We start from the raw sequence: 26234 nt of genomic DNA on the forward strand, positions 1-26234 counted from the left end.
AAAATGTTTGATTTTTTTTTTTTAAGCCAAAGAAAAAGTATTCAGACCTAGAGTGAATCACGATGTGATAGAGCCTCGGTTGTATTTAAAAGTGTAAATTCTGTTTTAAGCTTTTCCACTACACTTGAGAAAGAGCAACGACAATATTCCCAAATGTCAACACAGATGGAAGTTGAGAGGAACAGCAATGAAATCTAAAATGCAAACCATAACCCAAAAAAGAAGTATTCTTCCTTTCTCATTTTTAACACTATGCTGACTTTTCCTCAAAGAGAGGAAAATTCCCATTTTCTGCCACGTTTGTAAACAGATATCAGCACAATGAATGGGAAAACTTTTATTTCAACTCTGACAACACATGATATAAAAGCCATTTTTATGCACACACAAACGCACACATATATATGATATATACAAATGTATAACACATATTTATAGCATGGCCAGAGTTCTAATTTTATTTTAACCCTAAATCTCTCTCTATATATAATTCTAGAATCTCTTGAAAGCCTTCATAGTATTATAAATGTTTCAAACTCTACCTCAGTGTAAGCCATTATTGGCTAATGATAAGAGAACAATGGCTTTCTCTTGTATACCTCTGTTGACCAGACTTTCCCCATTAAAAACCTAAATCCCTCAAGAGTATTTCCTTTTTACAGAATTCAGAACCAAAAGCAGCTTCAAGAGCCTCAGGTTAGAATGCTGTCTTACCTCAAGCAAAAATCAAGCCTAATTCATGATCATTTGGGAAGGCAATCCAGGTAATTTGTTTCATTCACTGTTAAGATACTACCTTAAAAAGGAATTTGCTGCCTATTAAATGAAACTGAATATCTTTTATTTATCTGTAAAAGTAAAACAATCTCTTATTCTAGCGTGAATACTGTTGTTCAAGAAAATTTTGTGGATGACTTTAAAAGCTCAGGTGGAAAGTTAGAATTCTATTCATTAAGAAAGCGAAGTCTGGCTTACAATCTAGAAAACTAAAACAGATTTGAAACAAAAACAAGGTATGTCATCTCCTTAGTATAAAAATGAAATAATAATTTTGTGAACCACAGTAAAATCAACAAATAGGAGGCACTGGCATCTCAGCATTGCTATGCAGTAAACACACAAAAAAAGACATTCCTAGCACATCCATATAGAATGTTAACAGTGAAGGTGAATGAAGCCAGCAAGGATAGAAATTACTAGTGGCCTGGATGGAAAAGCATGCTGGGCCTGAGGCAAAAGAAGTTTTTTAAATAGGAGAGTGTTTTGAAATAGAAAGCATGTTAAACAGAATTGCCTGAGGACTGCTAGGAAATGAAAAATTACGCTAGCTGCATTGGGAACAGCAACCTGATAAAAGCACAATGCACAAATTACAATCTTCTTCACAAGTAGTATTAGACACAAGAAAGGTTAAGCTGTATGTGAGAAAGGTTTTGCCCACCACAGGCCACTACATGACAGAAGAATTACTTTCAAACATTTCTAGAGACCCTCCAACAACTATGGTAATAAATATTTCTATATTTCTAATATCACAGAACAAGCTGGACTAGACTCCCAGTCAATATCTATTTGCAAAGCACCCTTTGAGTGCAAACCTCTACTCTAAGCTCTATGGAAAACACTGAAAGACAATAATGTGTTCCATAAATATATTCTTCTCTTCTTAAATTCAAAATCCAGCATCCCAGGGATGCTGGGTGAGTCAGCATGTTCTGAGCAGCTACAGTGTGGAAAACACAAGACTGGAGTGAGAAGGAAAACAGTATTCCACAAGAAGAATCTGACTGACCACTCATGAGGGCAAATACTTTAATAAACAGTAATGTTTTTGCTATTATTATAAGGGTAATTATTAAGTATGCAAAGTGAGTAGGTACAAAATGAATGAAAAGTATAAATGCTGAAGAAACTATCATTTAGAGGAAATTAAAGCAAGTCGTGAAGAAAAGGGCATAAAACACAAAACATATATGTGTTCGTGCACACACACACCCACTCACAATATTGTCATTAGTTTGAAGAACAATCCTTCCAACCCTCCTCCTTTATAAGCAGAGAGCAACTCAGGAATAATGCAAGTCATAATGAGTCACTACACATAAGCAAGATTCTTGGGACAAGGAAATTAGGAACAGCTGTCACTTGGGCTGAGTCAAAGTGAGGTTGGCATATCCCAAAAGGTCTAGGACTATCAGAGCATAGACCAGCCACCTGATCTCAGTTACTTTATCAAGAAAGACTAGATTTACTTTGGCTGACACAGGTTTTTGTTTTGTTTTATGTTTGTCTGTGCTGTTTGTCATGGGACAGAAGTAATGCATTTAGCATATGAAAATATGACACAAATAAGAATCACCTAAACGAATAGGGCAAGGTGGACAAGCCATGCCAAATAATCTGGGGAACGTGGCTACCTAGACACCCCCAGGTTAATTAAGTATGTGGCATATCTCCATATCTACATTTAAGACACCATCCATTTATCTTTTTTCAAGCATAAAAAAAGTCACCAGTCAATAATTTCTTACTCGCTCTCTCAGGCAAAATCAGAATCTCTCCAGGTCTACTTGCTTCTGTTATCATGAACACAGGGCTGACTGTACCTTTCTCCCTCCTTAATCTTCCCCTTCAATGTCTTTATCGGTCATGCCACCTCTTACCATAAAAGCTCCTCTTTGAAATATACAATCTAAGGCTGCACTCTCTAATACGGTAGCCACTAGCCACGTGGTTACTGAGCACTTGAAATATGGCTAGTCCCAAATGAGATGTGCTGTAAATGCAAAATACACATCAGATTCTAAAGACTTAGTATGAAAAACAAATGTAAAATATCTCAGTAATTTTTTAATGCTGAAACAGCAATATTTTGAATACACTGGATTAAATAGTATATATTACAAAAAATAATTTTATCTGTTTCTTTTTACCTTTTTTAATGTGGCAAACAGAAAATTTTTAATTACATATATGGCTCATATTATATTTCTACTGGATAATGATGATCTAGGTGAGACATTTAGTGGGGGGTCAGGTGGAGTCATTCAGTGTTCATTTGCATTTCTGCCACCTTCCTGACTGGGTGATACTCATCAGAATGTCCCCCTGACTCATTCAGGAATAGGTATCCTTAGCTTACGCAGGAACTGCCTCATTGCCTCAAAAAATAGTCCACAAACCCTTCCAAAAGGAGCTTATCTGCTATAAAGAAACATACCGATATGTTATCAAATATGATTTATAAACTATTTTAGAGGGTTCAGTTCTTACACAATGTGGCAATTCTTACACAAGAACATTTTGCAAATGAACCATTTTTGCAAATAAACTTCCACTTAAAAGCAACAAAAAACGTGTCAAATCAAATTTTAACTTGTTATGCAGTCACCCCTCAGTATCCACGGGGGATTGGTTCCAGGATTGATGCAGATATTTAAGCCCATGGATGCTCAAGTCCTTTATATAAAATGGCATAGCATGTAATATTTGCATACAACCTACACACATCCTCCTATATACTTTATTTTTTTCTTTGAATTTTATTTTATTTTTTTTTTATATAGCAGGTTCTTATTAGTTATCTGTTTTATACATATTAGTGTATATATGTCAATCCCAATCTCCCAATTCATCCCACCACCACCCCACATCCTCCCATATACTTTAAATCACCTCTAGATTATTTATAATACCTAATACAATGTAAATGTTATGTAAATACTTGTAAATACAATGTAAATGCTACGTAAATAGTTGCTAGTGCAAGGCAAGTTCAAGTTTTGCTTTCTGGAACTTTCTGGAATTTTTTATTCCCGAATATTTTCGAGCCATGGCTGGTTGAATCCTCATAAGTGGAACCTGAGAATCGGAAGGCCAACTGTAGTTTTAATAAAGATTAATATCTCAGCTATCATATCCTTTGACTCTTTCCAAAAAAGAGTCTCATAGAATTTGTCCACATTCTTCAAGACTCAGTCTTCCCTTTATAAAGAAATAATTTTAAGAATTTAAGGCAATTCAAATGAACTCCTTTGTGCTATATACTCCCCTTCCTTAACAGAATAAGACATGCTTTTATCTGTCTTACAATGAATTTTATGCACAAATATCTACTATAATTGTGTTTACTTGTAATCTCCCCAATTAGAGCTCCCATCGAGTAGGAAGCCTATCTTATATTTGTTCTGCTATCACATAGAAAAATGCCTGAGACAAAGAGGATGTCAAAAATTGGTTTGTTAAATAGCAAATTATGCTGACAGCCTGTAACTCAGATGCCCATGTATACCCTGGAACAACATATGTGGAGAATAATTTTTCCTATGTGATCACCTTCTATATATTATCCTAAAGACCCACATGCAACAGTGAAACTCACAGTGAAGATGTAAGAAAAGTAACTTTGATATTAAAATAAAACCACTTTTATCTAAAATAAGTTAGAAAATCATGTGACCATTAAAAACTTAAATGATATGGTTAACTATACTGGTATATATGGATTATTATTCTTAAAAAATTAGAATATTTACTTATAACTAATTTGGCCCATTACTAACTCAGTTTCTTTGTTTATAGATCTTTATTGGAATATAATTGCTTCACAATACTGTGTTAGGTTCTGTTGTACAACAAAGTGAATCAGCCATATGCATACATATATCCACATATCCCCTCCCTCTTGAGCCTCCCTCCCACCCTCCCTATCCCACCACACTAGGTCATCTCAAAGCACCAAGGTGATATCCCTATGCTATGCTGCTACTTCCTACTACCTACTTTACAATCGGTGGTGTATATATGTCGATGCTACTCTCACTTTGCCCCAGCTTCCCCCTCCACATCCCCCATGTCCTCAAGTCCATTCTCTATGTCTACGTCTTCATTCCTGCCCTGGCACTAGGTTCATCAGTACCATTTTTTATTTTTATTTTTTTAGATTCCATATATATGTGTTAGCATATTTGCTTCTCTCTTTCTGACTTACTTTACTCTGTATGACAGATTCTAGGTCCATTCGCCTCACTACAAATAACTCAATTTCATTTCTTTTTATGGCTGAGTAACATTCCATTGTACATATGTGCCACATCTGCTTTATCTATTCATCTGTCAGTGGATATTTAGGTTGGTTCCATGTTCTGGCTATTGTAAATAGTGCTGCAATGAACATTGGGGTACATGTCTCTTTTTGAATTATGGTTTTCTCAGGGTATATGCCCAGTAGTGGGATTGCTGGGTCATATGGTAGTTATATTTTTAGTTTTAAAGGAATCTCCATACTGTTCTCCATAGTGGCGGTAACAATTTACATTCCCATCAACAGTGCAGGAGGGTTTCCTTTTCACCACACCCTTTCCAGCACTTATTGTTTCAAGATTTTTTGAAAATGCCCACTCTAACTGGTGTGAGGTGATACCTCCTCATTGTAGTTTTTTTTTTTTTTTTTTTTTCGGTACGCGGGCCTCTCACTGTTGTGGCCTCTCCCGTTGCGGAGCACAGGCTCCGGAAGCGCAGGCTCAGCGGCCGTGGCTCACGGGCCCAGCCACTCCACGGTATTTGGGATCTTCCCGGACCGGGGCACTAACCCGTGTCCCCTGCATCGGCAGGCAGCCTCTCAACCACTGCGCCACCAGGGAAGCCCCTCATTGTAGTTTTGATTTGCATTTCTCTAATAATTAGTGATGCTGAGCATCCTTTCATGTGCCTCTTGCCCATGTGTAAGTCTTCTTTGGAGAGATGTCTATTTAGGTCTTCTGCCCATTTTTTAATTGAATTGTTTTTTCTTATTTTTCTTATTGTTTTTTAACATCTTTATTGGAGTATAACTGCTTTACAATGGTGTGTTAGTTTCTGCTGTATAACAAAGTGAATCAGCTATACATATACATACATCCCCATATCTCCTCCCTCTTGCATCTCCCTCCCACACTTCATATCCCACCCCTCTAGGTGGTCACAAAACACCGAGCTGATCTCCCTGTGCTATGCAGCTGCTTCTCATTAGCTATCTATTTCACATTTGGTAGTGTATATATGTCCATGCCAGTCTCTCACCTCATCCCAGCTCACCCTTCCCACTCCCTGTGTCCTCAAGCCCATTCTCTACGTCTGCATCTTTATTCCTATTCTGCCCCTAGGTTCTTCAGAACCTTTTTTTTTTTTATTCCATATATATGTGTTAGCATATGGTATTTGTTTTGCTCTTTCTGACTTACTTCACTCTGTATGACAGACTCTAGGTCCACCCACCTCACTACAAATAACTCAATTTCATTTCTCTTTATGGCTGAGTAATATTCCATTGTAAATATGTACCACATCTTCTTTATCCATTCATCTGTCGATGGACACTTAGGTTGCTTTCAGGTCCTGGCTATTGTAAATAGAGCTGCAATGAACACTGTAGTACATGACTCTTTTTGAATTATGGTTTTCCCAGGGTATATGCCCAGTAGTGGATTACTGGGTCGTATGGTAGTTATATTTTTAGTTTTTTAAGGAACCAACATACTGTTCTCCATACTGGCTATATCAATTTACATTCCCACCAACAGGGCAAGAGGGTTCCCATTTCTCCACACCCTCTCCAGCATTTAACTGTTTGTAGACTTTTTGATGATGGCCATTCTGATTGGTGTGAGGTGATACCTCATTGTGGTTTTGATTTGCATTTCTCTAATGATTAGTGATGTTGAGCATTCTTTCATGTGTTTGTTGGCAATCTGTACATCTTCTTCGGAGAAATGTCTATTTAGGTCTTCTGCCCATTTTTGGATTGGCTTGTTTGTTTTTTTGATATTGAGCTGCCTGAGCTGCTTGTAAATTTTGGAGATTAATCCTTTGTCAGTTGCTTCATTTGCAAATATTTTCTCCCATTCTGAGCGTTGTCTTTTCACCTTGTTTACGGTTTCCTTTGCTGTGCAAAAGATTTTAAGTTGCATTAGGTCCCATTTGTTTATTTTTGTTTTTATTTCCATTTCTCTAGGAGGTGGGTCAAAAAGGATATTGTTGTGATTTATGTCATAGAGTGTTCTGCCTATGTTTTCCTCTAAGAGTTTTATAGTGTCTGGCCTTACATTTAGGTCTTTAATTCATTTTGAGTTTATTTTTGTGTATGGTGTTAGGGAGTGTTCTAATTTCATTCTTTTACATGTAGCTGTTCAATTTTCCCAGCACCACTTATTGAACAGGCTGTCTTTTCTCTATTGTATGTTCTTGCCTCCTTTGTCATAAATTACGTGACCATATGTATGGGGGTTTATCTCTGGGCTTTCTATACTGTACCACTGATCTATATTTCCGCTTTTGTGCCAGTACCATACTGTCTTGATTGCTGTAGCTTTGTAGTATAGTTTGAAATCAGGGAGTCTGATTCCTCCAGCTCCATTTTTCTTTTTCAAGATTGCTTTGGCTGTTTGGGGTCTTTTGTGTTTCCATACGAATTGTAAAATTTTTTGTTCTAATTCTTTGAAGAATGCCACTGGTAGTTTGATAGGGATTGCATTGAATCTGTAGATTGATTTGGGTAGTATAGTCATTTTCACAATATTGATTCTTCCAATCCAAGAACATGGTATATTTCTCCATCTGTTTATGTCATCTTTGATTTCTTTCATCAGTGTTTATAGTTTTCTGAGTACAAGTCTTTTACCTCCTTAGGTAGGTTTATCCTTAGGTTTTTTTTTTTGTTTTTATTGTGTTTTTTTTTTTTGCGGTATGCGGGCCTCTCACTGCTGTGGTCTCTCCCGTTGCGGAGCGCAGCCTCAGCGGCCATGGCTTATGGGCCCAGCCGCTCCATGGCATGTGGGATCTTCCTGGACCGGGGCACGAACCCATGTCCCCTGCATCAGCAGGCAGACTCTCAACCACTGTGCCACCAGGGAAGCCCCCTAGGTATTTTATTCTCTATGTTCTGATGGTAAATGGGAGTGTTTCCTTAATTTCTCTTTCTGATTTCTCATTGTTACCATATAGGAATGCCAGAGAGTACAAAATTAATGCACTAACTCAGTTTTGAACTGAAGTTGGGATGATGCCATGCCTTGCTCCTCAAAACATCATCTGGGAAACAGCAGCATCAGCATCACCTGGGAGCTTCTTAAAAATGCAGAATCTCAGACCCAATGCACGTAAAATGATATTTACATAAATTGTAATAAAAATTGTTATTGTGATGATGATGATGATTTATTATCAGTAGAGTTGTCAGAAGTCTCTTTTGGATGTTTAGTACCTCAGACCCATCATAGCTAGTAATCACTGAAGAATGAACAAGTCCTCAAAAGTTCCACTTTACTTTTCTGTTTAAAGTGGGTAAATTTTCCAAATTTTGCCAAATACATGTACTAACAACTTTCATCTCATAACATCTAACCACTTGTTTGGAAATTGATATGCTCGGATTTCTAATTATTAATAGCACAATGAATCCTGACAAACATCAAAGTAAATATTAAGACTGAAATAAAACCAAAGGCTAATTTCAGTTAGATAAAAAGCAACTAATCTTGGGAAATATTAGCATTACCTTTGTTAAGATTTAACAAACTCACTTCTACAAATGAGAGTATAACATGAAAAGTTTTTGGAGATTTACCTGTCATTTAAGTCAAGTAAACAGACACACTGAATGAATAAAATATTATTTTTCAAAGCAATATTTTTAATAATGTAGAACTGAAGAATATATGATACTAACAAATGAGTAGGTTCTAAGTAGAAGACATGAAATAAGGAAAACCTTGGAAAGTCAAATTAAAGTTACAAATTCAATCTGTATAGATTAATATCTATATATGTTTAGAATACAAATCAATAAAATAATGCTATAACATGATAAAAATATATAAATTACAAACCAGAAAAACTCTTAAGTAACTACTTGAAAATAAGTTATTGTATCTTTCACAAATATTTTTCTCCAGCTTCCTGAAGTTTGAGAGGCTGCTTTATGATAATAACCAAAAGTTAAAATAAGATCTTAGAAATAAGAAAACTGACAGGTTAATTAGTTCCCACTGCTTTCAATAATCTATAGTATACATAAAAATTGTCATTGTTCATATATTTCAGTGAGACCTGACTAAAGGCTTATTTTTTATTTTGATCAGGTGGCTCCCCAATATAAGTCTGTCATAGTTTATGATCTTTAAAAAAAAATCAAATATCCTTAGACAATAAAAAAAAACCTTCAACTTAAACCTTAAGCAAAAATTAACTCAAAATGGATGATAGATGTATATGTAAAATGTAAAACAATAAAACTTCGAGGAGAAAACATTAGAGGAAATCTTCAGATCCTAGAGCTAGACAAAGAGCTCTTATACATGACAACAAAAGTATAAACCATACAACAAAAAAAATCAATAAATTTCATCAAAATTTAAAACATTTGTTCTATGAAAGACCCTGTTAAGAAGATGAAAAGGCAAGCTACAGACTAGGATAAAATATTTGCAAAACAAATATCTGACAGAGTGGGGCTTCCCTGGTGGTGCAGTGGTTAAGAATCCACCTGCCAATGAAGGGGACACAGGTTCAAGCCCTGCTCCAGGAAGATCCCACATGCTCCAGAGCAACTAAGCCCATGCACCACAACTACTGAGCCTGAGCTCTAGAGCCCATGAGCCACAGCTACTGAGCCCATGTGCCACAACTACTGAAACCCGCATGCCTACAGCCTGTGCTCCACAACAAGAGAAGCCACCACAATGAGAAGCCTGCACACCGCAAGGAAGAGTAGCCCCTGCTCGCCGCAACCAGAGAAAAGCCTACACGCAGCAACGAAGACCCAACACAGCTAAAAAAGACAAAATAAAATAAAATTAATTAATTAATTTCAAAATATATCTGACAAAGGACTTGTATCTAGAATATGTAAAGAAATCTCAAAACTCAAAGGTAAAAAAAAGAAAAAAATCAATCCAGTTAGAAAATGGACAAAAGACATGAACTGAACATTTCACCAAAGAGGATATAAAGATGTCAAATAACACTGTAAAAGACTTTCAACATAATTAGCTATAAGAAAAATGCAAATTAAAACCACATTGGCTTATCACTACACACTTACTATAACAGCTAACACTTTAAGAAATGTATTACCAAATGCTGGGAAGGATGCAGATAAGATAGATCCCTCATACATTTGGGAATGCAAAATGGTACAGATACCATGAAAAACTGTTTAGCAATTTCATACAAAACTAAACACACATTTGTCATAGGACCCCAAAATTACACTTCTAGGAACTTCTCCCAAAGAAATAACACCTATATATAATAAACATAGCTTCACTGCAATATTTTTAATAGCCAAAAACTGGAAACAATCCAAATGTCCTTCAACAGGTGAATGGATAAACTGTGGCACATCCATTCAATGGAATAGTATTCAGTAACAAAAAGGAATGAACTATTGATATATGCAATTTGAATAGATCTCAAAGGCATATACTGAGTGAAAAAAAAAAAAAAGCCAATCCATGCTGGAGAGGGTGTAGAGAAAAGGGAACCCTCCTATACTGTTGGCAGGAATGTAAACTGGCACAGCCATTATGGAGAACAGTATGCAGATTCCTTAAAAAACTAAAAATAGAGCTACTATATGATCCAGCAATCCCACTCCTGGGCATATAACCAGAGAAAACCATAATTTGAAAAGATACATGCACCCCAATGTTCACTGCAGCACTATTTACAATAGCCAGGACATGGGAGCAACCTAAATGTCCATCAACAAAGGAATGGATAAAGAACATGTGGTACATATATACCGTGGAATATTACTCAGCCATAAAAAAGAACGAAATAATGCCATTTGCAGCAACATGGATGGACCTAGAGATTATCATACTAAGTGAAGTCAGAAAGAGAAAGACAAATATCATATGATATCACTTGTATGTGGAATCTTAAAAAAGGGTACACATGAACTTATCTACAAAACAGCAATACAGTGACAGATGTAGAAAATAAACTTATGGTTACCAGGTTGGGGGGGGCAGGTTGTGTGTGGTAAGGGGGAGAGGGATAAATTGGGAGATTGGGATTGACACAAACACACTACTATGTATAAAATAGGTAACTAGTAAGGACCTACTGTATAGCACATGGAACTCAGTACTCTGCAATGGCCTATATGGGGAAGAATCTAAAACAGAGTGGATATATGTATATGTATAACAGATTCACTTTGCTGTACACCTGAAACTAACACAACATTGTAAATCAACTATACCCCAATAAATTTTTTTTAAAAGCCAATCTTCAAAGATTACATATTCGCTGATTTAATTTATATAACATTCAAAAAATGAAAAAATATTATAGAAATGTAAAACAGATCAGTAATTCCCAGAGTTTAGGGATAGAGGGAGTGGGAATAGTATAAGTATAAAGGAATTCAGAATTCCTTTGTGGTGATGGAATGGTTCTGTATCTTCACTGTAGTGGCAGTTACATTAATATATACTTGTGATAAAACTGCAAAGAAGTGCAAGGAAAGACTGTTGAAAACTGAATAAGGTCTGCAGAGTGTATCAATGTCAATTTCCTGGTTTTGAAACTGCCCTACAGTTAAGCAAGATATTACCACTGGGGCAAGCTTGGCTAATAGTACAGGGGCCTTCTCTGTACTATTTTTGCAACTTCCTGTAGTTTATAATTATTTCAAAATAATTTTTTAAATCTAGTCTAACACAATTTGCAATTCTCTAAATTTACTATATTTTTTAATGTCCTCTAAAGGTACCTTAAATCTGCTACAACCAAACTTCAGTTTTGATAACACTCTTGTTTCTCTGTATTTCCTGCTTATGTGTTGAATTTGTGAGTAGAGGTTTCCCTAATATCGCATGGATAGCAGATAGTTTTCAGTAAAAGGCATTTTAGGGAACTGAACAAAAAGAGATCCATTCGCTTCACTACGCTGCTGTGCTTCACTAGCAAGCACAACTTGCACAACCAAAAGAGCACTGCCAACTGAAATGGTCAAGGGGATGGAAGACTCCCACATGGAAACAAAAAAATGCACAAATAAGCAAACAAAAATATGAGAGATTGTTAATGCTGAAAAATGAGAACTGGAGGGGGAAAAAATGCTTGGAAATGATGAATATGAATTTTTTTGTGAATCTCTAGAATCCTGGAATAATCACCAATCCTCTTGAGAAAAGATTGTAAAACAGTGAAAAAGCAATGGTAACTCACACATTAGTTACTCATGTCCTCCAAACAGTAGCCTAAAATATCATTTTAGGTCATGGATAATAGACCTATAACCTCTTAGGAAAAAAAGAAACTAATATGACCCCACACACATTATTGACCTATTCTGACATCAAAGAGGAATCATTATGCTGTCTTTACAGTCAAAAGAGGAAAAAAAGAGGAATCCCATTCTTCCACAAATTGTTCTTTGGTCTACTGTCAAAGATGAAATACTGGGCTCCTCTGTGATGATAAAAATCTTATATTGATATGGTAAGTCTGTAGCAGGTATGTTCTGAAGAACAAAGCTTACACATCTTAATCTTTTAAAAGAATAAAAAAGTATAATGTGAAAGCCCATAAACTTGCATGTAGTTAGGTAACAAAAGACAATTCATGTTTTAAAGACTGAGCATCAACTGTCATCCTTATTTTAGTTCTTTTCTTCTTTCTAACCCCACAAATACAATATTCTCCAAATAACTTAAAAATAAAGCAGATCTTTTTTTTTTTTTTCTTTTGCGGTACGCGGGCCTCTCACTGTTGTGGCCTCTCCCGTTGTGGAGCACAGGCTCCGGACGCGCAGGCTCAGTGGCCATGGCTCACGGGCCTATCCGCTCCGTGGCACGTGGGATCTTCCCGGACCGGGGCACGAACCCGTGTCCCCTGCATCGGCAGGCCGACTCTCAACCACTGCGCCACCAGGGAAGCCCAGCAGATCATTTTTGAATGAGCCCAAGAGAACATGAAAAAGATTAGTAGTAACTGAAAAACTCATTTCCTCTCAAAACTTCCTATTTTTAAGAGTAAAATATCTATGAAATTAAAAAGAGAAGACAGAGGTGCTCCCCAAATCGTTGGGCCAGGGGCCTGAAGCGAAACCAGACAGGCTCATTTTGGACTAGAGCAAGCAAAAGTGTCTGTATTTGTCCCAAGAAAAGAATCCAGAGAAATACAGAAATCCAGAAATACAAGGTAGAGCAGAGTGAAAGCCATGCCCCAGAGTTTGGTGATACTGAGGGATGTGGCTGAAGACTTCTCTCAGAAGTGGAAATGCCTGGATTCTGCTCTGAAAGATTTGTACACAGCTATGATATTGGGGAACTACAGCATGGTATCACTGGGACTTTTTGTCTTTAGCCAGACATTGTCGCCTCATTGGAGCAAAGGAAAGAGCCCAGGCAAACTGTGACAGATGAGACAAAAAGGCATTTCTCAGGAAGATACGCGTACAACTGAAAGCCTTGATTATGCAGGCTCACTTTCAGCTAAGGATGGCCATGCCATGGGACAGCTCTGATGAAAAATTTGTAAACTGAAAGAATGAGATGGAGTTTACAAGTAAACTAATTTATGCTTGGCTAAAATGGACATAGTGAGTTAGCTTGTACTCCTACTAGGAAGACAGATATGGGCCCTAGATATGCCCAGCCATCTTCTAAACGTTAGAATCAAGACCATATGTTAAGGATAGTAGAACCAAAAGATAAATGATGAGTCAATGCTAAGGCCCAAACCACTTACCCCCACTTTGTGAGAAATACAAACCTCTATTTCCATAACTCACAGTTTGCGGGATTTTCCGTTCTTTGAGGGTATGTTCGGTTTCTGTTACGTACACCTAAACGCGTAACTGATTTTGTTTTGTTTTGTTTTGTTTTTGTTGTACGCGGGCCTCTCACTGTCGCGGCCTCTCCCGCTGCGGAGCACAGGCTCCGGACGCGCCGGCCCAGCGGCCACGGCTCACGGGCCCAGCCGCTCCGCGGCATGCGGGATCCTCCTGGACCGGGGCACGAACCTGCGTCACCTGCATCGGCAGGCAGACTCTCAACCACTGCGCCACCAGGGAAGCCCTGATTATCACATTTTAGATTACAGACCTAGAGCACATACCCAGAAACTGTTTAATTGTAATTTATCCCTCAATGGATCTACTAAAATACACATGAGTATTCCATTCCTTTGTTTTATGTGTCTCATTGCAAATTCAGACATACTGAAAAGAACTGAAATCATCAAATAAAAAAAGAGAGGATAAAAAAGACAAGGCAAGACATGGGATTTAAATTTTTTTTCTTATTAATAGACCATAAGTTCAGACTCCACTAGATAATTCTTTCATTTGTAAACTTCTAAGCTGCTATTATGTATTTTTTCTTCTTATTTTCAAAGTCATTCCTGCTATTAGTAAACTCGGTATGACCATTCCTCCAAGCATCCAGAGTTCAGGAGGAAGAAAATCCCTGCAGCTGTTTGATGTCCAAGAACATGAACACTTAGCAGTCAGATGAAAGAAGAGAAAAGACAGAAACGGAAGATCAAGAGAAGAGTGATTTGGGGTTTCTGCAGGGTAGCATTTACCTCTCTCAATAAAGGGAGCTTTGTGCTCATTACGTCCCAGAATTCATCTTGCCTTCAGCTTGCAGTAAACTGGCAACTGCCTTATCATTTCCTGTCCAAATTAAAGATCAAAATTTAAACATATTCTTTTCTTTCTCCACTAGATTATGATTAAAATTACCACCTCCTCACCTCATTCACACAAATACACTACTAGGAAAGAGAAGGAACCCCTTAAAGTAAAGATGCTGTTAAGCAGCAAAATGAAGAGTTGTGGGGAATTTCCGGTCAGGTTATTTATCTGATGGTTGATTTCAGGATACAGGATTAAAGAAGCGATATCTTTACATATATTCCTCATCCTCAAGAAACCCCTATAAGGTGGGTTCAATCCATATTTTTCAAAAAAAGAAACTGAGGTTCACAGAGGTTGACTAAGTTGCCCTCAAATTCGAAGCTGTTTAGCATTTACAACACCTAAAATTCAAGCTTCATCTTGCTCTTGTGCTTTGCAACATGGACACTCAGCCATATGTTTATTTTTTTTTTTCCATTTCACATGTGAAGAAGCTAAACTTAGGATCTCAGCTATTATCTTTTAAATATCAAAAATCGATCAGGTAAGTCACCATAACTTAATGTCAATTGTATAATAAATTAATGAATGTAGATTGTATAACAACGTGTGTTTAATGTGGAATTTTGCCTTCTGTTGATGTACTAGGTTCTTGCTACCCTAAACACAAAACAGAACAGGGGCTGCTCTTGGATCTTGAGCACAAAAAAAAAAAAAGACCTGGATTCTAAACAGTAGTGAGTATCTACTGATGAGTGGACATCACTACATGAAGAGAATCTACTCTTCTGTAAAACAGTAAAGTTACTTTAGAATGAAAGGTAGCTGAGAGCAGCAATTCTCTCCACTGAAAACCCTTTCATATTTTCCTTTAATATCTATAAATGTATAATTGAAGTTTTACACATGCTTTTAAATAGCAGCAGCATGATATGCTTATCAATCTAAAACGATAGCACATTTCACAGGGTCTGTGCTATCATCTCACTGACTAACTAGGGCCAGCCTGGTGGGAGCTGAACTGAATCCTCTAAGAAGTTACCACACACAGTCATTTCTCAGGAGATGGTGCAGCAGGCACCAGAGCCTAAACTAAACCAAATGCTCCATGGAGTCATTTTAAGGCAGTTTGAAAATGAGAAGAGGTCACAGCCTCTTGCCCATCACTGTAAAGAATTCAGGAGTGACTCTGGAGTTAGTACAGACCTCAGCTGCAAGGTGCAAAGGAATCTGCTACTAGTACAGAAGAGCAGGCCAGGTGTGACTTATGATTTTTGGATTCTTCTTTGCCTTCTAGAATCATTGACATTTGACTTTCTTCAGAGCCTACAACTTGGCCAGGCACTGAGAGAAAAGTGCACCATTCAACTACAATATAAAATTTCTGCACCACGAGAATCAGTTTTTGGTGTGGTTGCTATTACATGAAATCTAAACATTCTAATTCTGATTAGATACCAGTGTAAAAGCTATTTTCATTTCTAACAAAATAGAGATGTGCACTGTAATTGTGATACTTAACACACTTGAGCTCACAAAAACCTGTCTTCCTATTCTTGAGCATGCAATTTGACCTGAGGCTCTCTTCAAACTGAATATTCCTTCAGTGATTAAACCCTTAGTCTCTGTGGAATATGGAAATATCTAATTAATAACAAATTTCTTTATTTTCTCTGGTTATTTTTAGCTTTTTCCTTGAACATACACTCCCCTACCCGAGACTGCCTCACATAACTCCTGACAACTACTGCTTCTTCTCCTTCTGTCCATCCTAGTATTCCTAACATTTTTAGCTTAAGGTGAGCTTACCTGAGACTTACTGGTGTAGAAAAGAGAAAAACAAAAGTCAAAAGACATTCATTCAGTCATCTATTCATTCAAACACTGTACCGTTTCCTGTAGGCCAGGTACAGTTTTACAGACTGAGAATATAACAGTGAGCAAACAACACAGACAATGTGCCTACCCCTAGGAGCAAATAACCTAGTGGGAGATACAAAAGAGCAGAAAGACAACTACATGATTATTGATGATCACCCTTACAATACAGGTTTTCAAGGTGGTGGGTAAGAGGTGCAAAGAAGGTGTGAGGATGGGAAGAAGTCAGGGAAGGCATTTAATATATCTCTAGGCTGTGTCCTGAAGTACGTACAGGCACTAACAAGACAGAAGCAAAGTATGCATCAAGCAGAAGAAATAACATGTACAAAAGCCATAGCTGGACCCATGGCTAGACCAAAACAGGTGGCATCCAAGACTGGATAATATTCTGGCACACTTCAAATTGATCTTTAAACATTTGGTAAAGATCTATCTTATGGGGTAGAGAAAAATTATTTTCTATTAATAAAAATTAAATATAGAAATGGGTTCCCTTTTTAATTCATTTCTACTAAGCCAAAAGCATCATTCTTCTGGTAAAGATCAGAAAATGTTTCTAGTTCTTGACCTCTCCTGCCTTTTACTCAGTGATCCTTCTAGACTCCTTACTTCTCACAAGCCTACACAAAATAAAAAATGAAAATCTTCAATATTTAAGAAAGGACTACATGTGTAAAATAGGTATCATGTTTCCAATTTATTCTAGTGATATTTTAGTGCCCCTTATAGAATAGCCCCCAGACATCCTAGCTACCTCTTTACACTTAGCCCCCTTCTGATTAGGTGGTACAGAGTGAGAAGGACGATCCAAAGATGAGGCTAAAAAGGTAGACAGGAACCAGATAATACAGAGTTTTGTAGGTCACAAGAAAGAGACTACACTGTACCTTAAAAGCCATGGAATTGTTGAGAAGATTTGAAAAGGGAGAACTGTGAGGCTGTTTTTATAAACCAGGCTAGAGATGCTAGCAACTTGAGTAGTAGAAGAGCAGTAGGAATACAGTGTGGCATATACTTGAAAAGTAGTTAGGAGCTACTACTGACTAGACTTAGAGATAAAAAGAAGGGGAGAGGAGTAATTAAGGATAAGTCTTAAGTTTTAGGCTTGAGTAGTTGGTAGAGGAGGATAACACACACTGAGATAAGGTATAAAAGGACAATCAGGCTTGGGATGAAAAACCCTAAGTTCAGTTTTATACACATTGAGTTTTATACTTACAGTACATCAAAATGCAGATATTTATAAATAAGACCAGGAGACTAAGACCAGGGGAGATTTAGGGTGAAGATAGATGTGGGCAGCCTCAGTACATAGATGGAATTCATGGGATGGATGAGAATACTTAGGGAAAGTATGTGTATAAAACAGAAATACATAAAGGAACCTAGGGAAGAGCGCTGAGAATCTCTTATACTAATGGTCTGAAAGAGGCTGAGGAGAAACCACCAGAGATAATGGAAGAAAAGCAAGAGTACACATCATGGCTTCAAGGATCTAATAAGTGGTCCAAAATGTCCAATGCTAGAAGTAAAGAGAAAGAAAGAGGTATTCACTAAATTACCAAGAAGTCATTTTTTGTGAATTTGCTGAAACAATTTTATTAAAGAAAGATTAATCCCAGCTGCAGCAAGCCATGTGAACAACTCATCACAACCGAATCTCGGATTCTTCATCTGTAAAACAGGAAAAACAAAAATACCCACCCTTCCTACCTTGTAGTTTTGTTATTAGGGTTAAATTAAATACTATAACATATGTAAAAGTTACTATATAAACAGAGGGTATAGACAAGTGTTACTGTAACTGTGTTGTTCATCCTCCTGTTCACAAATGTCAGTTTTCTCTTCCACCCACGTGGTTGATAAGTCACATTTGACTTACACTGGCCAATATGTGTATCAGCATAAGTGGCTGATTGCTAGGCAAAAGCTGTAAGAAATAGTGCCTAGTTCAAAATGTTCTCTGTTCCTTGCCCCTGCCACTGTAGAAGCATGTTTCAAAATGATGACTTCATCAGCCTAGATCCTTGATGACTGCCATGAGGAGAGCCTGACTCATGCTGACATGTAGCATGGGGACAAATAATGTTTTTTTAAAAACACTACGATGTTGGAATTATGATACAGCAACTAATTGCAGCACAAATAACAGGTGAAAAAAGCAGGAAAGCCAAGAGGAAAATCCTATCTTAGGAGGTAATCAATGAGACATCACAGGGCCTGTCACCCACGCTAATGTCTAATTTTTATTTTACGGCACAGAGTAATTCACTAACCTTCACGCTTGATTCAACATTCCTACAGTTACAGAAAAGGTAAACAAGAACAAAGGTACATAATGGAATTTCTAATGAAGACACAGTGTTTGGGAAAGAATAAGACAGTCCATCAATGAGAAACCGCCTCCCCTATCACCATTATACTGTTGCTATTTGTACCCTAAATTTTCTTCACTCCTTAGTAAGCATACTTTGCATCTACGTTTGACTGGTTGTATATTTGTGTTAGGCCAAAGACACACTGCCTAAGTGGGTTATTAGAAATGAATGGAAAATAGGAAAAGTAATCAGGACCACACTTAAGGAAGGAGAAATTCTTTTATTCTTCAAATGCTAACAGTAAAAGTTACTGCTGCCAAACGCCAAATTACTATTTGATATGCCTAAAGGGAACATGTGTGCTGGAAAATGGCAATTACTCAGAACCAAGGCCAGAAGTAGAATCCAGGTCAGAGTGAGGCACAAGGACCCACTGGACCAGCCTTTTCATCAAGAACACTGGAGTGCTCCCACTTCTTTATTCTGGCCTTTGTCCCTCTCATTAGTTCTGACAAACCATGAAAGAGGATCAAAACTGCTTCAATCCCAACGGAGCTGAAGTGAATTACATGAAAGAAACACTTAACAAGGGAGGTTTGTCTACTTGTAATCATTTTTTTAAAACAGAGAGGGGAGAAACGGAGACAAAACACTTCCACAACTCTGCTTTTAGAAATGTCTTACGTGTCATTTTACAAAGCATCCAAGTAAATTAGTGTCATCAAAAAAGTCGGATCACCATCTTTTGCTCTAAAATTTTTTACTATTTCTAAATCAAATCCAATCCTGAACAATGAAGATTATACACTAAATTTCTTTGAAAGCACATATTGTAAACACTGAAGGCAATTTCACAAGGCTGCTCCCCAAATGACTTACATAAAGGCCCAACATCTGATTAACTTAGCAACAGCTTAAGGTGACTCCTTTGAGGACCCATGCATTAGGATATACAAGCTCTGGAATGAAGTGTTGTATTCAACTTTGTGTCCCTTACTTTTTGTTCCTAAAGGACCCTTAATAAACAGTTGCTGAATTGAGTACAGGTAATAAGTGACAATGCCAGGTCATGAACCTAAGACTTTTATTTTCCCAAACTCCAAATCAACCATGTTTCATTACCCCCAATGCTGCTTCTTGCCAAGTAACTACTAGAAGTTTTCTATTACTTGAAACTGTGACTAGGTATTCTGTTGCCATGGTAATTTTCAAGTGGCTCTGCTAAAAGGGCAGAAACCATTAAATCACAATGTGCTTATCTCACAAATATAACTACTATAACTAGCATAACAACTATTTTAGTCTTAAAAATTATACCTTTTAAGTTCAGCTGACTACTGCAATTATTATCCTAGCAACTTCAGCATGATAGGAGACAAGCTAAAAGTAAAGCATACTAAGTGGGCCTCTAGAAGTCTGGCTTTCCTCGCCTTTCTCCAGCTTCAGGATGGCAATGCCAAACACGGGTTAGTACTCGTCAATGATGGCCCAAGGGGTAAAAAACAAAGACCAAGATAAGCTTAATCTTCTCTGAGAGGGAGAATATTAACAAGGAAAGAAAAGCTGCCTGAAAGAATCCTATATAAAATAACAGTATTTGCTATAAAATAAGCGAGAAGGCTTTAAAAACGCAATTACACAGGCGAGGTGTTATGCACCCGCTAATTCACAAGACCACTCTGGTCCGTGGAACGGTCAGAAAACCTGCAGTGCAGTTGCCTAACTCCGCACCAGCACCTGAGGAAACGGGTGCTGGCAGCCAAAGCACACACCCAGTGGCGCAAAACTGCCGATTCGAAGGGAGGGGAAAGGGATGAGGAAAGTTTATTCAGCGCTTCTGCCTCTAGTCCATCGGCAAGAGTTGTCAACCCACAAGTCCGGAAGCCATTCAACCCAATTACCGGACTCAAGTCGTCGCCCAAGCCCGGAAGTTGCTACCACCAAGGTGGGGGGCGGGGACGGCGGGGGTGGAGCCGGCGAGGGGCGGGACCCGCACGTCCGAGAGCCAACAGGCGTTCCCAGCCGCAAGCTCGCGGCTGGAAGGCGGGCTGCTGGGTTCTGTGGAGGAGGTGGGGGTGGGCAGTGGGGTGTGGGGCGGGGTGAGTCGGGGGACAGTACCAAGGTGGGGCTGTACCTGCGCTGGAAGTCCGGAGCGAAGGGCTTCAGGTACGGGTCTATTTCTAGAAGTCGGGCTAGTTCGGGCACGTCCGCTAAGGCAGCGGCCAGCGCCTCCTCAGAGCATTCGGACCGAGCCTCCCGAGCCGGGTGACCCGCTGCAGCCGCCATCTTCCGCCGCAGCCCGAGTAGCCGAGGCCCGAGAGGGTCGAGTGGAGGGGGAGCGGGAGCTCTAGCCGGGAGAACGCCCAGGCGAGCCTAGGCAAGCCGCAGGAGGGCCAGTCCCTTTATAGCCGGAGAGGACAGCCGCCTGTCCCACTTCTCCCCCCGCCGGCAGGGAGGAGCAGGACCCGGAGTGATCCCCGGACGCACGTCCCGAGAGGGGAGGAGGCGCCAGGCCTCTCCGCCTACTCACGCGGCTCGCACTGGGAGGCCGCGGAGACCTGCCCCTTCCTCCCCCTGCGTCTCTGCCCCGGTGCCCAGGACACCCCAGGAGGCGGTCCTGAGCGGACCTCGCTCAGCCTTGACCACTCTTACCCTGCCCCATTCTTGGCTGCGGAGAACCGCCGTGCCACTCCCCAACCCCCCCAGTTTTTCTTTCTTTGAACAAGTCTCACTGGCGGCATGCCCTTCAAATGGATATATGGTTTTCTTGGAAGGGACTTCTCTAAGTTCTGAGAGAATCCTGTAATCGTCCCAGAGATACTCTGGTGTTCTGGTGTTATTCTCTGGGTTACCAACGACTGAGAATTGGAATTATGAAAACTTTTACCATTCCCCATAACCTCAAAAAGAAAGAAAGAAAAAGGCCCTTTTGCCTTTTAAAATAATTGCTGTAAACAAACGTTTCAACAATTAAACTATTCTTAATGAGACAAACGATACAGGGAAGAGCATTAGAATTCAGCTGTACCACTTACTAACGAAGTGATAAGGCCTAAGAATGGGGGTCGCTAGGTAGTCTACCCCACTTGGAACTTATATTCTTTCATTCCCATTAACTGACGGGTTTCTAGCTCACAGATCCTTTTTTAAGAGTACAGAATTGTGCACCGAGACAATTGGGCCCAGCAACGCAGGAGTTTCCAAGCTACTTTGTACTTAGAAACTGGAGAGGCTTGGAGTATATCTGTCCCAGTTAAGTTCGAGGTGTGGACAGTCTAAGGGGCTATGGAGAAGGACGTGTTGATCAGTCATGGACCTTGAATTTTAAAATGTTCAAAACATTTTTTGTGAAGGAGTTAATAAGGACTTGATGAAAGATATTTAGGAACAGAGGGCCTCAAAGTGAAAGAGTGGAGGACTTGGAAAACCTTCAGAAAGGCATGTCGTATTTCCCATAAAGATGACAACATGCAAACATTTGTAAATTATAAAACAACAGTTGAAACTCAGAAGCAGGATACCCAATAGACCCACAGACCTGTATCTCCAATCCTAAACTTTTCTCATAAATCCTGCCTATTGAAATCTGTGTTTAGCTGGTTAAGAGTCCTAAACCAAGTATCTCCAAGACATACCCTAAGTCAGTCTTCTCATCCTTTCTGCTGTCACTCTTAATGCAGGCAGCCTTCCTCTCTCATTTGGACTAACATATCTAAGGGCTTCCCCTTTCTCTTTTTCACCTCCAATCCATTCTCTAGTGTTTCTCAAGCTTTAATGTGCATATGAATCACCTAGGGATCTTGTTAAAAGAACAGACTTTCAGTTCTGAGTGGTGCCTCATATTCTGTAATTTTAACAAGCTCAGGGGTGATGCTGCCTCTGCAGGTTGGAAGCACAGTTTGAACCATAAGGCTCTATGCAAGGAATAAATCATACAATTTAAATGGCATGCTTGGTTCACCTGGAGTTAAAAATAAACTCCCTACTCTTCCCTAACAAGGCTTCCATAATCTGGTCCCTGCCTACCTTTCCACTGCTTATCATTCTCTGGCTTTACTATTCTGTAGTCACACTGACTTTCCTGAAACTCACTAAGCACTTTGTAGCCTCTGAGACTTTACTTGCCCTTCTCTCTATTGAGAGTTCACTTCCCATAGCTGTTTCCTTCCCAGCGTTCATTGAGGTCTCACCATAAATGTCGACTCATCTCTGAGAAGCCTCTAATTCCACTATCTAAATATCTCAATATCTTCTCTCCTATGCAACAGTTAACAAAATTTGTGTATCTTTTTGTCTTTTATTTATTGATCTCCCACTTTAGAATGTAAACTCCAAGAGAGCAGGGACCCATTCTACCTTGTTCACTATTGAAAAAGTATTCATTGAAATCCCATGAGCCAGCCAGTTTCCTAGGTACTGGGGATTAGTGATGAATAATACAAGTCCCAGGTGTCATAAAGCTCACAGAATAGGTAAATCTGTAGAGACAGAAAGTAGAGTATTGGTTTCCCAGGGCTGAAGGAAATAGAGAATGACTGCTAATGGGGAAAGGGTTTCTTTTAGGGTTGATGATAATTTTCTAGAATTGATTGTGGTCATGGTTGCAGAGCTCTGAGGCTAGACTCAAAACTATTGGAATTGTACACTTTAAGTAGGTGCATGGCATGTGGATTATAGCACAGTAAAGGTGTTTTTAAAATACCAAAAAAGAACTTTTAAAGTATAAATAATATGAAATATACTCTTTAAAACTAACAGATAACCCTGTTGAAAATTACTAGGAGAAAAAAAAGAAAAACAGAGATCTGTGACCAAACTCTAGAGAGAGAAGTAGAAAGTAAGTAACTTTAAATAAAAACCAGCAGTGATGATAAAGGAGAATGTGGTTTCTGAGAAGACAAAGGAGAAATTCCAGAAAGAACAGAGTGATAATAACCCTTTTATCTTTAATAATGTCATTGATAACCCAGGTTCCTTGGTTCTTTCATTTCCTCATTGTGTAGGCTTTGACCTCAATTTTGTCTCCTCATTGTTATAAAATGGCTGCCACAGCTCTAAGTGGCACTTCTTCATAAGGCCACATTTAAAGAAAAGGAAAATGTTTATACCGTGCATCTTTGCCTAAGAGAAAACTCCTTCATAGCTCTGGCTAGAGCTAGGTCACATACCCACCCCTACACCACTGACATAGAGGACTATGACTACCATGCTTGGTGTAAATTAATTGTGATTCACTACTTGAATTGGGTCCACCTTCCCTTACTGCATTGCTGCCCAACATCTTGATAAAATGGTGATTCAACTGACATGGAAAAGCAGGATGGATAATCATGTCTGCCACATTTTCCTTTGCTACCCATCCTAGATTCCACTGCCCATGAAACTTGCCAGTGTTATTAACTATCTTGTATCCTTACCATACTTACATGGCAAAACCTCAACCTACAGTTGTTGACTTTGCCTTCCCCATACCTACATCCAGACTGCTTCTGGGGAATACCAAAAAACAAACAAAACTCCATAACTGTAGAAACAAAAACCCTTCCTCATGCAAGGCAATCACAATTTTACAGGCCATACACTGCATAAGGTATGCCCAACCAAGAGGGCAAATGAAGGTATTTGCCCTGAGGAAGAAGAGGCATTTCCTTTGCATGAAGGTGCCTCTCCCTCCTCAAGCTATGAAACCTTAGGAGTGTGCCCACCAACAGGAGGCACTTCTTCCTAAATCACAAAGGTGAGTGGCAGCCCTGCCCTCAATTCTCTTCCTCTCCCTTGACCATAACACTCTTTCTTCATTGACAAGTGCTTGAGAGACTGTCTCATTTACTGTTTGACACACTGTGGGCTCACTTATGTTTCTACTATATTGAAACTCCTCTTTCCAAAACATGCAAAATCACCTAGCTGCTAAACCCAATGGGCAGTTTTCAGTTTTCCTATTTAATCTGAAGATTTGGAACTGTGGATCATTTTTTTCTCATCTATTGAGAAAGAAAAGTGTAGAAAGTTGTGACAGAATTTGAGCTAATAAAGATCTTTAGCCACTGTGAGATATGAGAAAGAAAACAAGTCAAGCACAAGAGGATTCCTGAATAATGATGAGAGCACAACAGAGGCTGGATATCGGACACCTGAAATAGTGCCACATGGCCCAACCATTAGTTTTTGTTCATTGCTTGCTAAGCTGGGTGTGTGAGCTCAAAAAAATAAGTTTGAATGAAGCTAGAGTTGGACACTTACAGGATGAGAATAGTAGATTAGTAGGGCTGAGAAACTTGTGCTGGTGACCATGTCACATAAAACTTAGCCATGGAATTCAGTTAGTAAGGGTGGTTAAAACAATAAGGGAATTAAAAGATCTTTGTTAGTGCTAGATACTGATTTAGCAAGGATAAGAAAAGTGGTTGACAAAAAGTGGTTGAAAGTTGTTTGTGGTTAGATAAGAGCAGTGACTGGACTTATCCAGACTGCCTGAGTTCTCATCAGAGCAACCCCACGTAAAACTTGGCAAATTACTTTGCCTCTCTATGCCTTCATTTTCTCTTTTTTTCTAAATTTTATTGGAGTATAGTTGATTTACAATGTTGTGTTAGTTTCAGGTGTACAGCAAAGTGATCCAGTTATATACATACATATATTCATTCTTTTTTAGATTCTTTTTTTGTATAGATTGTAACAGAATATTGCGTAGAGTTCCCTCTTGATATACAGTAGGTTCTTGTTGGTTATCTATCTTATATATAGTAGTCTGTGTGTGGTCATCCCAAGCTCCGGATTTATCCCTCACCCCTCCACATTTCCCCTTTGATAACCATAAGTTTGCTTTCGATATCTGTTAAGTCTGTTTCTGTTTTGTAAATAAGTTCATTCGTATCATTCTTTTAAATTAGATTCCACATATGAGTGATATCATATGATTTTTGTCTTACTCTCTCTAACTTCCCTTCTCTCTAGGTCCATCCCCTATACCTTCATTTTCTTAATTGCAAAGTATAGTGAGGATTAAATAAGAATAGTTAATTATTTAATGAGTTCTTAGGATAGTGTCTATCATATAGTAAGCACTATATGTGTTAGCTATAATTATTACTGTTATTATTAATGGATAATATACTTACTTTAGGAGGAAAGTATGGCTTTTCCATCCCTATATCCATAACACACATTCCAATTTCTCCATATTAATATTTAACTTATTCATTGATTCTGGATATGGAATACTTAAACATGGAGGAAACATGAGGATGGGTAGTTTTATTTATTTTACAAATTAAATATTTGAATGCCTACTATTTGTAAGGCATTATAGTAAAGCATTATGATCACGTAAAGAACTTTGATATAATCCATTAATATATTCACAATATTAGACAATTCATACATGAAAATTTAAACAATGA

At 38.5% G+C, this 26234-nt stretch overlaps 1 protein-coding gene across 2 annotated transcripts in view; it reads right to left on the reverse strand.

The window, feature by feature from the left end:
* Positions 1-21448, reverse strand: part of GBE1 (1,4-alpha-glucan branching enzyme 1) — a 290841-nt gene extending 269393 nt beyond the window's left edge. The window contains exon 1 of one of the 2 annotated variants that reach the window (XR_009563687.2): positions 20966-21448. Coding sequence is in view for 1 of the 2 variants with exons in the window: in XM_030860958.3 (XP_030716818.1) it covers positions 20966-21117 (152 nt within the window). In the remaining variant the exon portion in view is untranslated. The remainder of the gene's footprint in view (positions 1-20965) is intronic. The other variant, XM_030860958.3, reaches the window with a different exon arrangement.
* Positions 21449-26234: the final 4786 nt, after the last annotated feature.

This window comes from Globicephala melas, chromosome 4 (genome assembly GCF_963455315.2).
Source record: "Globicephala melas chromosome 4, mGloMel1.2, whole genome shotgun sequence".
NCBI lineage: Eukaryota > Metazoa > Chordata > Mammalia > Artiodactyla > Delphinidae > Globicephala > Globicephala melas.